We start from the raw sequence: 12,707 nt of genomic DNA, 5'->3' as shown, positions 1-12,707 counted from the left end.
GTGTCATCTAACAAAGTAAAATTTTCTACGTGAAGTTATTTGTTTTGGGGTGAAACTCAAAAGGCACTGGTGTGAGTGAAATTCTTTATGTTTTTTTATTCGACCTCATCTTTTATCTCCCATTATCATCTATTATGTATAACAAAAGATATAAAACTCAAATTATAGTATAATATTTTATAACAATAATATTTCAAATGGTATACCAATCGAGAATGGTATTATAATGTTTCAAGTGAAGTGAGAGTTACGGAAAAGAGAAAGAAACAAATCTCAAATTATTGCAATTGATAGAGATATAATAAATAATATTAATCTTTTATGTCGATGGATTCCTACAACCAAAAAAATAAATAAATTAAAGTGCGAGTAAAGCAAGAAAAGAATAATTTTAGATAAAAATTAAGTAAATAATTACATAAAGATAGATTTTATATTAATTAATTTTGTTATTTTTTATTACCAATCGAAGGGATCGAATTTTGCATGATTGGGTCGAGTTGAAGGAGTCTCGACGTGTCTACCATGTCGGTGCTATTTTTTGCCACATCATCGTTCTCGATGAGGCAGTGCGATGCTCACCACACGTTGCTATTCACAAACGTTGCTATTCACAGACGTGGTGCTCTCTCCATCTATCTGCCTCTCACGTTAGCGTTCACAGACCAAAATTTAGTTCCCTAAATAGGCCTCCTCCTTCGTGCTCTGATGATAGAGCCATGTGGGAAGCGAAAGCGGAGAATGGAAGAAGTGTTCCTATTTTGCTCCCACCATGTCCCACGCCAAATTCCTTAAATCTCCACCATCCTCTCCCGAAACGCCCCTCGCTTCGCCCACACACCCGTCTGCCTTTCCCTGAACACCACCATCCCCTTCCCGAGAGGCCCACTAGGTTAACCCCGCCTCTTCCCGTTGTGCCCCCCGATCCCCCCTCCTTCTTGTTCCAAGATAAGCTCCTCTTCGTCGACTCCCTCGGGGTCGACCTCTTTGCCACCGAGGCCACCCACTCATTCCTTGCCATCGCACCCCTCACCGACCCACCCATCCCTGCCTATGTTGAGAATTGATTCATAGTAGTTATCTAGGTAGTTATCATATTCTAGATAGTTATAGGCATGTTCTAAGAAGTGACCCATGATTTAAAAGTTATAGGGTAGTTTCTACACCTAACTCAATTATGGGTGATATGGTAGAGTGAGGTAGTTATCAATATGTCCTATAAATAGGACCATAGTTCATGAAGCAAAGTAAGGAGCATACACTTGGGAATATTTTGTAAGTGTTCTATGTCTATCCTCTTGTTTAAATACTGCATCGATTTTCTTGATCAAAATGATTCTTTTTAATTGCATCGTAGTATTATGTTTTTATTATTTCCTTGCTCCTCCATCCTTAATATTTGTGGTATTAGAGCTAAGTTTCAATCTGGGCATTATGACTTTCAATGGTAATTCCATGTCGTAACCCCTTAATCTCATCTCCTTGGGCAAATACTATGAATTTTGAGGTATCAAGATAAAGACTTTATTTTAAGTCTCAAGATCTTTATAACTTAATTGAGAATGGATATGCACATCTAGATGAAGAAATCAGGCTAAGGGAGAATAGAAAAAATGATTCAAAGGCATTGTTCTTCATTCATCAAGTTGTACATGAGATAATCTTCTCAAGAATTACAGTAGTGACAATCTCAAAGTAAGCTTAGTTGATACTTCAAAATAAATTCAAGGCTCATCAAGGGTGATTATGGTAAAACTTCAAACTCTTCATTGTGAGTTTAAAATTTTGTTCATGAAAAACAATGAATCGGTGCAAGATTTTCTTTCTGGAGTGATTGAAATTATTAGTCAAATGAAATCTTATGATAAACATCTTTTTTATCACATAATTGTTGTAAAAGTTTTGAGAAGTCTAACTCTGAAATGTAATCATGTTATTACTGTAATTGAAGAGTCAAAAGATTTATCTATATTTTCATTTGATGAACTAATGAGTTTCTTGCAAGCATTTGAAGCAAGCTTGAATAAATCACTTGAAAAAAGTGAAGAAAAAATATTTCAAATTAAGGGAGAGTCTTCTACTTTAAAAGAAGATAATAAATTAATAAGAAGAGGATGTGACAAAGGAGGATTTCGTGGTAGAAAATATGGAAGAGGAAGAGGAAGAGGTCACTTTGATGGGCATGATCGAACAAAAATAATCAAATTATGAAAAAAAAATTATAAGAGTGAAATTCAATATCACTATTGTAAAAAGTTTGGTCATACCAAGAAAAATAAGCAAGCTATGTAGAGGAAAATGAAGAAAATAGTAAGTTCTTTATGACTCATTCATAAGTTAATAGTATCTTAAATGATACTTAGTTTTTGAATAGTAGATGTTCTAATCATATATTAGGCATAAGAATAATGTTTAAATATATTGATGAAACTCATGAGTTGAAAGTTAGACTTGGAGATAACAAGCAAATCTTAGTGGAAGGGAAAGAAATAATTGAGGTAAAGACAAATCAAAAGAAGGTAAAATACCTTGATAATATTTTATTTATTCCTATTTTATCACATAACTTGTTGAGTATTGGCCAATTGATAGATGATGGATATTCAGTTATATTTAATGATGGTTCATGCACTATTAAAGATAAAAAATCTAGTTTGATTACGGTAAATGTTTGCATGACATAAAACAAGATGTTTCCACTTAATATTTCAAATATTGAAAAGCATGCTCTTGTCATAACTTAAAAGAATGAGTATAATTTATGACTTTTAAGATATGGACACCTTAGCATTAAGGGTTTAAGGTTGTTAAATAAAAATAATAATTTTCGGATTGCCCAAAATTAATTCACTTGATGTATATGAAGGATGCATTTATGGCAAACAAAGTAAAAAAAACTTGAAAAAACATGGAGAACATCGAATTGTCTTAAATTAATTCATGTTGACTTATGTGGACCTATGAATATAAAATCATTTGGTAGAAGTCATTATTATCTATTGTTTACTAATGATTATAGCCATATAGGTATATTTTCTGAAACTGAAATATGAAACATTTGATAATTTTTAAAAATTCAAGGCACTTGTAGAAAGACAAAGTGGTAGATGTATAAAGATACTTCAGACAGATAGAGGTGGTGAATTTTTATCTAATGAATTTAATTTTTTTATAAAAAAATAATATTCGTAGAGAAGTGACAAAACCATATACACTGTAGCAAAATGGTGTAGCCGAGCATAAGAATCGAACTATCATTGAAATCAATTTTGCTTAAAGGAGTTTGCTTAAAGGAGTTTGGTTAAAGGAAAACACCTTTCAAATCAATTTTGGGCAAAAGTAGTTACAACAGCAGTTTATTTGTTAAATATTTTACCAACAAAAGTTATTATGAATCAAACTCCTTACGAGGCTTCGTATAGTATGAAACCAAGTGTAAGTCATTTAAGAATTTTTTTGTTATATTGCTTATGCTTTGGTGAATTTATAAAATCATCACAAGCTTGATGAAAAATCTGAAAAATATATCTTAATTAGTTATTCCTTACGATCCAAAGCATATCGATTATATAATCATATTAATGATAAAGTTATTATTAACATAAATGTTATGTTTGATGAAAGGGTAAGTTAGAATTGAGAGACGAATAAAGGTGGAACATAAATTCAGATTCCAGCGGAACTAGACACTCCACAGAATCAAATGATAGACCCTACTCCAACAAGTTCATCATTAACCTTACCCAGTAGTAGTTCAAATTCTTATTCCTATTTCATATCCTATAACTTTTAAGGAAGTAGTTGAAAAAGAGGAATGACGAAAAGCAACGAAGGAAGAAATCAAATTAATTGAGAAGAATAAAACTTAGGAGCTAATGGATCTATCGAAAGACAAGAAAGCTATTGGATTAAAATGGATATTCAAAACAAAATTTAATGCAGATGGAAGTATCCAAAAGCATACTTGTAGCAAAATGATATTCATAATAATAAGTTATTGATTTTGATGATAACTTTTTTCTAGTTGTTAGATTCGAAATCATGAAAACCTTCTTAGCTTTAGCTGCTTACTTGAGTTAGCTTGTTTATCAATTTGATGTGAAATATATGTTTTTAAATATAGATTTATACGAAGAGGTTGTTGTTACTCAACCTGAAGGTTTTTTTGTTAAAGAGCATGAAGAAAATGTGTATAAACTAAGAAAAGTTTTTTATGGGCTTAAAAAATCTCTAAGCACATGATATAGTAAAATTGATTATTATTTTCATCAAAATAAATTTAAGAGGAACAATAATGAATCTACTCTTTATCTAAAGAAGAAGGTGAATATAATATTCTAATGATTTATCTTTCTATTGATAATTATATATATGAGTTCATCTAACTCTTTTGTAATAGAATTTTAAAAGTGTACAATGAATAAGTTTAAAATGTCATATCTAAGTTTACTACATTATTTTCTTGGGTTAGAAGTAAAGTAAAGATCATATTAAATTTTTATTTCACAAAAAAAATATGTAATGAATCTACTCAAAAAATCTAATATGATTAATTACAAAGCTGTAGCAGCACCTATGAATATAAATGAGAAATTAAAACTTAAAGATGGTACATGTTTGACAAATGCAAGATACTATAGAAGTTTGGTTGAGGTTTAATTTATCTAACTCATACTCGACTAGATATTACCTTATCTATTGGTGTAGTATTCATGTTTATGCATAACCCAAGCAAACATCATCTCAGAGCTGTTAAAAGAATTCTACATTATATTGCTGGAACTACATATTATAATATTTGGTATTCTCATAATTTTAAATATAAATTATTTGGTTTCACCGATAGTAATTGGGCAGGAGTAGATGATAGAAAGAGTACTTCAAGTAATATTTTTAGCCTCGGATCATAAGTTATATCTTGGAGTTCAAAAAAGTAAACAACAATTGTATTATCGACATCATAAGTAAAATATGTAGTTGTAACATCTGTAGCTTGTCAAGCAATATAACTTAGAAGACTTCTTGAATACCTTCATTAAGAATAAAGAGAAGCAATGGAAATATTTTGTGATAACAAAGCTACAATTGTAATAACGAAGAATCCAACATTTCATGGAAGAACGAAGCATATAGAGATACGCTATCATTTTATTCGGAATCTTGTGGCAAACAAAGTCATAGCAATGAAGTATTGTGGAACAGATGAACAAGTTATGGATATTCTCACCAAGTCGCTTCTGGTTCAAAAGCATGTTTATTTCATGTGATAAATCGGTGTATGTAACTATAAATTAAGGGGAAGTATTGAGAATTGATTCATAGTAGTTATCTAGGTAGTTATCATGTTCTAGATAGTTATAGATATATTTTAAGAAATGACCCATTATTTAGAAGTTATAAGATAATTTCTGTACCTAACTCAATTATAGGTGATATGATGGAGTGAGATAGTTACAACTAGGTTCTATAAATAGGACTATAGTTCATGAAGCAAGGTAAAGAGCATACACTTGAGAATATCTTATAGGTATTATATGTATATTCTATATCCTCTTGTTTAAATATTACATCAATTTTTTTAATCGAAAGGTTTCTTTTTAATTGCATCATAGTTTTATGTTTTTATCGTTTCCTTCGCTCGTCCATCCCAACAGCCTCCTTGTCTCCGACTTCGTCGGCTGCCTCCGCCCCACCCTCTACTTCATCCATATTCTCGGCGTCGCCCCAATCGCGCGGCACGACTCGCTGCTCTCCTGCAGCGTGGAGGAGAAGCGTCTCCCTCGGCTGGAGTTCCTGCAAGGAGTCGGGATCTCCACGGGCGATGCGCTGGCCATGGCAAGGAGGTTTCCGCAGCTCTTCTGCCACAGCATAGAGGAGAATTTGAGGCCAAAGATGGTGTTTTTTTGTGTGGGAGATGCGGCGGGACCTCATCGAGCTGAGGGAATTCCCGCAGTACTTCTCGTTTAGCTTGTCGAAAAGGATAAGGTCCAGGCATCTGGGATGCGAGGAGAAGGGCGCCTCCTTCGCGCTGCCTGCGTTGCTGCGGCCGAGCAACGAGGAGTTCACTGCACAGTTGGAGGTACGCATCAGCTCTTCCCCTCCGCTGAGAAGGTCACCACTTTGGAGTGGAAGTTTGGATGCACAAGTAGAATGGGGTCTATAAGGCTACTGATGAAGTCTTTCGTTGTGAGTATAATCTCCCATAGTACGATTAGAAGTGTAAATTTGCCTCGGTTCCATTCAATTCTGCTCAGTTCCAACTGTTGTTCTGTACAATAGCTGATTGGTATTAACATGATTAATTTTGCAAGCCAAGGGTGCTTCTTCTGTCATGGCTTGTGACTTCAGGAATCTATTTCAACCAACCATATCTGCGTTCTTGCATAAACCCTTATGTCACTAAATTAAGTTACTGCTCCTTGTTATAGATGTTTTAATTACCTGATTTCCGCTATAGCTATTGCATCAGAGCTTAGAAGTCGAATACCATAGCATAGAAAACTAGTTGATTACTCAAATTGCTAAAGACATCAAATGTGGTTAACCCACTTAGATAAACTTTTATTGAGTAGAAATTCATCATATGGTCTTTGTTTGTGAAAGAAACTTTACTAAATGTTTTGTGCTGTACCTAAGTTGTGATTTTGGTTCGAGAGTTCATCGTCGAAAGGTTTCTGTTATGTCTGAGTTTATAGATGTGTGATTGATATTTGAATCTATAATGAAGTCAGCTGGTAGCTCCTCATACCTGAAAAGCCATTTGATAAAATAAGACGAAGATGAATCATGCTGCATGAATGGAATGTGTTTGGAATTACACTATAATGCAGTGCAGAAAACAGAGTTGAGTACATAAAGAAACCAGAAAGGTTGCAGAAACCATTGTTATACTTTGGAAACTAATATTTTTACTTTGAGCATTACCTCTCTTTTAATGTTCTTATTTTCTGATTAATTCTCTACTGTGATTCTTGCTATCATATTTTAATTGGAAGCTACTTGTCTTTGTAAAAGTATGATTTCGTGGTTGTGTAGCAATCAGATCAGAATCGTCGGTTGTATATTCATGTTTGCAAAACTACGATGCGGGTGTTTATTTGAAAGTGGTTACATCTTTTATTAACTGTGAAAAACACAAGTTTCTCTTTTACAAATTGACAACACTTGACAGTTTTGGTTTTGAAAACTTCGGACTTGTATGTCGCATCATCCAAATGTACCTATTATTTAGTCTTTGGCACTCATTGATACATTGTCATGCACATAACTGACAGCTTTATGTTTCGACAAATTTGAAGACAATCATGGGCATGAATTAGACGCCGAGGCATCAACGATAAACCATTATTGTGTCAAGATGTGTGACTCGTATCATGCATTGCCAAGACCAGTCAGAAAAGTGCCAGATGAGCCATCAAGATTACGAAATCACAAGTAATGCAATGACAACTCGAAAGCCACTGGATGCAGTGCACACAAGGGTGTGAATAGGTGGTTGATCATACACTAAGCCGAAGAAACTTAACTCTATCAATAGATTGTTAATTTGCTTTGAGGACGGGCAGTAGAATGTTAATTTGCTCAAAGTAACTATGATTCCCTGGTAATTCATTAGGCATAAGTTGGTGGAGAATGGAGTTGTTTTAGTTGATTGGAGCCGATGATGTGCATTTCAGGTTAAAGCCCTAGGAAGTGAAGGGAAAACTCTAAATGTCTTTGACATCAGTGTCGATGGGGATCCATATTATCACAAGTTGCAACTACTAAAGAGATTGGTAGGATAGAATCACCAACAAAGTTCTTGCTTGTTTCAGGTGCCAGGAAGCAGCTAGCAGGTTAGATTCTGCATCAACCTTATTTAGAATGTATTTAGTCTTATTACTCCTCTAATGTGATTTTTTTCCTGTAGTATTCTTCACAAAAGAATGACCGAACATCCGATTTTGGTATTTCTTCAGTCATTGTTTGCAAAGCTACAATGTGCAGATTTATGTTGTTGTGGTCAGGACATTCCAATGATAAAATAGACAAGGTTAATCAATCAAATATAGCATATGCAATGCTCTAAGGAAGACAGAGGTCAAGTTATTGAAGTCTTGATGCTTTAGATTATGGCGACTTGAAAAATCATCATGACTGCATGCTAGTCATTGGGGCATCAACTACAGATCATGCTAACCATAAGTATGAGTTTGATAAGTTCATCTATTACTAGTGTCATATCTAGAGAAGGATTTTGCCACATATATATTTATAATGTTTTCTTATTTCATTGTGTAATCAGATTAGTAGAGTTTGTAAATTAAGTTCCTCGGTTGGTTTAGGAGGCTGCTTCTCTTTCTCTAACTAAAGAAAAACATGTCGGAGGCAGCACTCTGGACATCAACATTGGCATATTTTGTGAGGGATTGTTCTGCTACTATCTTTTGTGATGCTCAGAAGATGCACCACACAAGAAAGTGACAAGGTAGGGAGTTTCTTGCTGTTTAAAGAGGGAATCAGCATAATATATATGTTGGTTTCCTATCATGTGACCTATGTGGATCGATCAATCGTTTTAGAAACATCTCTTTAAGAGAAAGGATAAATAGAATCTTTTGGACAGCAGAAGATAGTTCTATTTATCAACAGTCTAAATCTCCTTCTTCTTCTTTTTTTTTTTTTTTGGATGAGGTGACTTAGGAAGAAAAAATTATTGGACAAAATTTAGTCCTTAAATAAGTGGATTTGATACATTATCATCGGTGTAAATTGTTAGATGAGTTTTTGATCTCTGAGCATTTGGTAACTTTTGATCTCTGTCAAAGAAATTATCTTTTATATGTATAATGTGACTTCTGTTGATTAATTAATAATCTTCTAAACATCGTCTCTCTAAAAGACTAAAATCTTAATTTGGATAAATCTCCGGAATAGCTGGGAAATTGTGCTTCGATTTCCAATGTTTCTTGGCCTTAGTAATTAACCGTAGCTTCTAGTCAAAATGTCAAACTTTACTCAACTGAAAGTCAAAGTCAACATGTAAGAAAAATACATTATTTAATTATATATGTGTAAGTAAGCAATACTCGAAACTACAAATCCACGAACTGTATAGTGTACATCTCTCGATACCCATACGACGTATACGTATACCGATGAAACAATGTAGTGTGGTGCACGAAGCTAAAAGTGGTGCACGTGGCACTTGGTCTTCTCGAAGGAGCCGGCGGTCCCCGGCACGGGAAGCTTCAAGCTGCAGTCGATCCGCGGCCGGTTGTACCGAATCTTAAAGACCCACACCTTGAGCCGCAGCTTGGCGTACACCCTGACGTCCACGTAGTAGAAGCCCTCGCCCGTCTCCCTCACGTACGTCTCCGCGACGCCGTCCTCCGTCACGACCTGCGCGCCCTGGAACGCCGGGGCGAGCGCCGCCGTGCTCTTCCGCCTCTGGTAGAAGACGGGCAGCGGGGCGTAGCCGAAGCGGAAGCCGTCGTAGCTCGCCCGCGCCTCCAGGTAGTCGTAGTAGATGCTGATCCGCTTGTTGGGGTTGCGGATGCTCATGGCGAGGCTGAGATTGTAGCTCAGGCTGCCGGTGCCGGTGGTGTAGTTGAATTGGGTGAGGGAGGCGTCGTCGACGTGAGCCTTGATGTCGTTGGGGCGGAAGATGAGCCAGAGAACGAGGACGACGATGCCGAGGGCGATGACGATGGAGACTATGAACTTGACGAGGTTGCAGAGGAGGCAGCAGGGGCCGCAGCAGCAGAAGCTGGAGCTACGGCCGACGCTGCGGTAGGTGTCTCGCGGCGGGACCGGGGGGCCGTAGTAGGCCCCGTTCAGGTAGGACTGCTTCGACTCGGCCATGGGATCGAGCAAAAGAAGAAGGGAAGAGAGATTGAATGATACGGTGCATGAGGGGTTGGAAGGGTAAGGGGCTTTATAGAGGTAGGAGTGCGAGGCGAAAGGGAAGGAGAAGGCTCGCGGGGGCTGCCGCGCTGCGTGTTGCGGGCGGAAGAAGGAATCGAAACGCGTGCCATGAGGACGCGTTCAAGCTCCTTGTTTCGCTCAGAGGGCGTTTCGTGGTGTTTGGTTGGTGACGGCGATGAGGGAGAGTAGTCTCGAGGTAGGTTAGAAAGACAGGATGAAGACGCCAAATCGTCTGCGCGGTAAGAGCGAAGAGGCGGAAGAGTTCAAATAAAACACGGATGGATTGGCCATAACACGTGGGAATTCAACTTCTAATCTTTGTTTCATACTAAATCTGGATTAAAAAATATAACGTGGATAAAAAATAAAATACATAGTACAAATATGTTTATAATATTAAAAAAAAAGTGGGATTCAACAGTAACATGTTTTAATCCGACTTTCAGAGCAGTCATTAATTCATCTTTGATAGTTATAGTTAAAAAAAAAAAAAAGAAGAAGATAATATTCTTATGGAGCAATCAACAACTAGGAAATTTCTCAAATATACCTTACCGATATCATCATCTCTCTTGAGAATAAATTGTAAACCACCATTTTAATATTTTTAATGAAACTATCACAGTTCAATTTATAATTTGTCAAAAGATAATTTTAACCATTTGACATATTGAGAGGGATGAGGAATATTATAACCTAAAACTGAAGAAAAAATTCGATAAAAAAAGACAGACAAAAAATCCATTGTATAAGGCATAATTTCTAGTCCTTCAAATCTACCATAGACCAATGCCAATAATAACAATTAGGGTATCACTAGCACCTTCCTTAAGCTAACAACTAGAAATTCATTCATCAAAAACTCATAACCTAAAGCAAAGACTATCCTAGAGAACAAGTACAAACATAAATAATAAGAAAAAAGATTTAGGTTCAACACCATAAAGCAGATAGTGAAGAATATCATAAATGGAAGTGATAATCTAATAATTTTTAGTAAATTGAGACATGATCAAAATTTTTCACAAGCGATGCCATTGGTCCACAAAGCCGATGGTTAAATTTAAATGGAGGAGAACACATATTTAGTAAAAATTCTACTCTTACTATCTGATTTTTGTAACCCAAATTTGTCATAAGGGTTGATAAATAGATCAATGTTGTAAATTTTTTTAATTAATATATTGTCAAATAATGAGTCATGTCAATATCTCATTTACAATTATTAATAAGAGTGAAATAGATTGATTACAGTTTAAATGTTTGATGCTAAGAAATATTAATTTATAAGCTAATGAAATGTTAGACAACTCGAACTTAGGTTCGAAGATCGGGGCAACGACATATGTCAGATGATCTCGATATTTGAGCTATACCTGAACACGTGGTTGGAATCATCAGCCATTCGAGGTAGCTTTTTTATGATGAGTTCACACAGATTTCATGCACGAAAGGGCTTTTTAATAGCCCTGCGGACGGCTTTGAAACAGTTCAACAAATACATGGGTTGGTCTTTGACCAACCAAGCATTGGGAGAAAGATGATGGCAAGCAAAAAATATTAATGGAGAGATATAAACATTGATGTTGGCGACCACTAAGTTCCTTATGAAGAATAAGCTATTCGATTACGTTCAAGAAATAGTCCAATTTACAAACATACGTACAAGATTTGAACTCCTAACCTTTGCATTCGTGCACCATAGCCATCGAGCGGCTTGCCGCCCTGTTTTAATAGAACTCAAAACTCAAATCTGATTATTACTAACCATTTTTGTCAATAAATAATTTGAATATTAAATTATTAACTTCATTGTAATTTTTTAAAGAATATCAATATCAATTAAAATATTAAACATCCATTCTTTTATGATAAAATGATATTTAACTAATGGAAACAAATTTCATGGACTCGTGTATATATATATGATCCATGATCCTCAAATTCAGAATCTCGTTGCCACTTTGATAAGCTTTATCTGGTGGAGGTAAAGCATCGATCTCCTAAATATAAAAGATAGTTGGATCTGCTCTAGAATTCAACAATTTCATTTCTCTAAAACTTTAGGGAAAAAAGATATAAGCATATTAAAGCTCCAGTTTTTAAGATAATTGACCAAGATATTTTCAGCTTCTGCTTAAGGTTGAAGGATGACCGGTCAAAAAAGGAAGCAATTTGGTAACCTATCTGGTCCATCAATGGCTAGTTGTTCTTTAACTAATCCAATTGGCCGTCTCGGTTTTGTTTTATGGTTAAGTCCACCAAAGTAAAATAATTGTTTAATTATATTTCACAACTTATGCTATTTAACAAAGCAAATATTTTATCTGCCTCATCAAGCATTAAATGACAGTAATCAAACAGAAATTTGTAGCCTCACTTATGTACATGAAATGCAATTATTATCATACTTATTTTGCAAAAAAATTTAAAAATGGATTACTTTCTAATGCGCATGCAGATTAAAGAAAAAAGAGAGAGAGAAAAAAAACTCTCCTCTCGAAATAAAAGGCAGTATGGGTAAGTTTAGCAAGATTTATCAGCCCAGTTGGCAACCATTTAACAAATATTGAATATTTCTAATCACAGATGAAAGACTTCCAATTCCTTGCAAATTATGAGCAATTGCCTCGAACATAACATGCAACTATAAACCTTTTAGTTAACTATAGCAAAAAGATAAGACTAGTTATGCTGTCGAAACTAATGTAAACCTTGAAACTTGCTAAGATAATATAATGAACAAAGAAGGAATAATATCTGACCAAGATGGCCAAGTTATCAGTGCCACATACCTGAGA

At 35.3% G+C, this 12,707-nt stretch overlaps 1 protein-coding gene across 1 annotated transcript; it reads right to left on the bottom strand.

Moving 5' to 3' along the window:
• Positions 1-9,022: 9,022 nt before the first annotated feature.
• On the bottom strand, positions 9,023-12,638 carry LOC135630665 (NDR1/HIN1-like protein 10). The gene has a single exon (XM_065137775.1). The coding sequence runs from the start codon at positions 9,841-9,843 to the stop codon at positions 9,166-9,168; it is 678 nt and encodes a 225-aa protein (XP_064993847.1). The 5' UTR covers positions 9,844-12,638; the 3' UTR covers positions 9,023-9,165.
• Positions 12,639-12,707: the final 69 nt, after the last annotated feature.

Source organism: Musa acuminata, chromosome BXJ3-2 (assembly GCF_036884655.1).
Source record: "Musa acuminata AAA Group cultivar baxijiao chromosome BXJ3-2, Cavendish_Baxijiao_AAA, whole genome shotgun sequence".
NCBI classification, from domain to species: Eukaryota; Viridiplantae; Streptophyta; class Magnoliopsida; order Zingiberales; family Musaceae; genus Musa; species Musa acuminata.
This window is presented reverse-complemented; position numbering and strand designations above follow the sequence as displayed.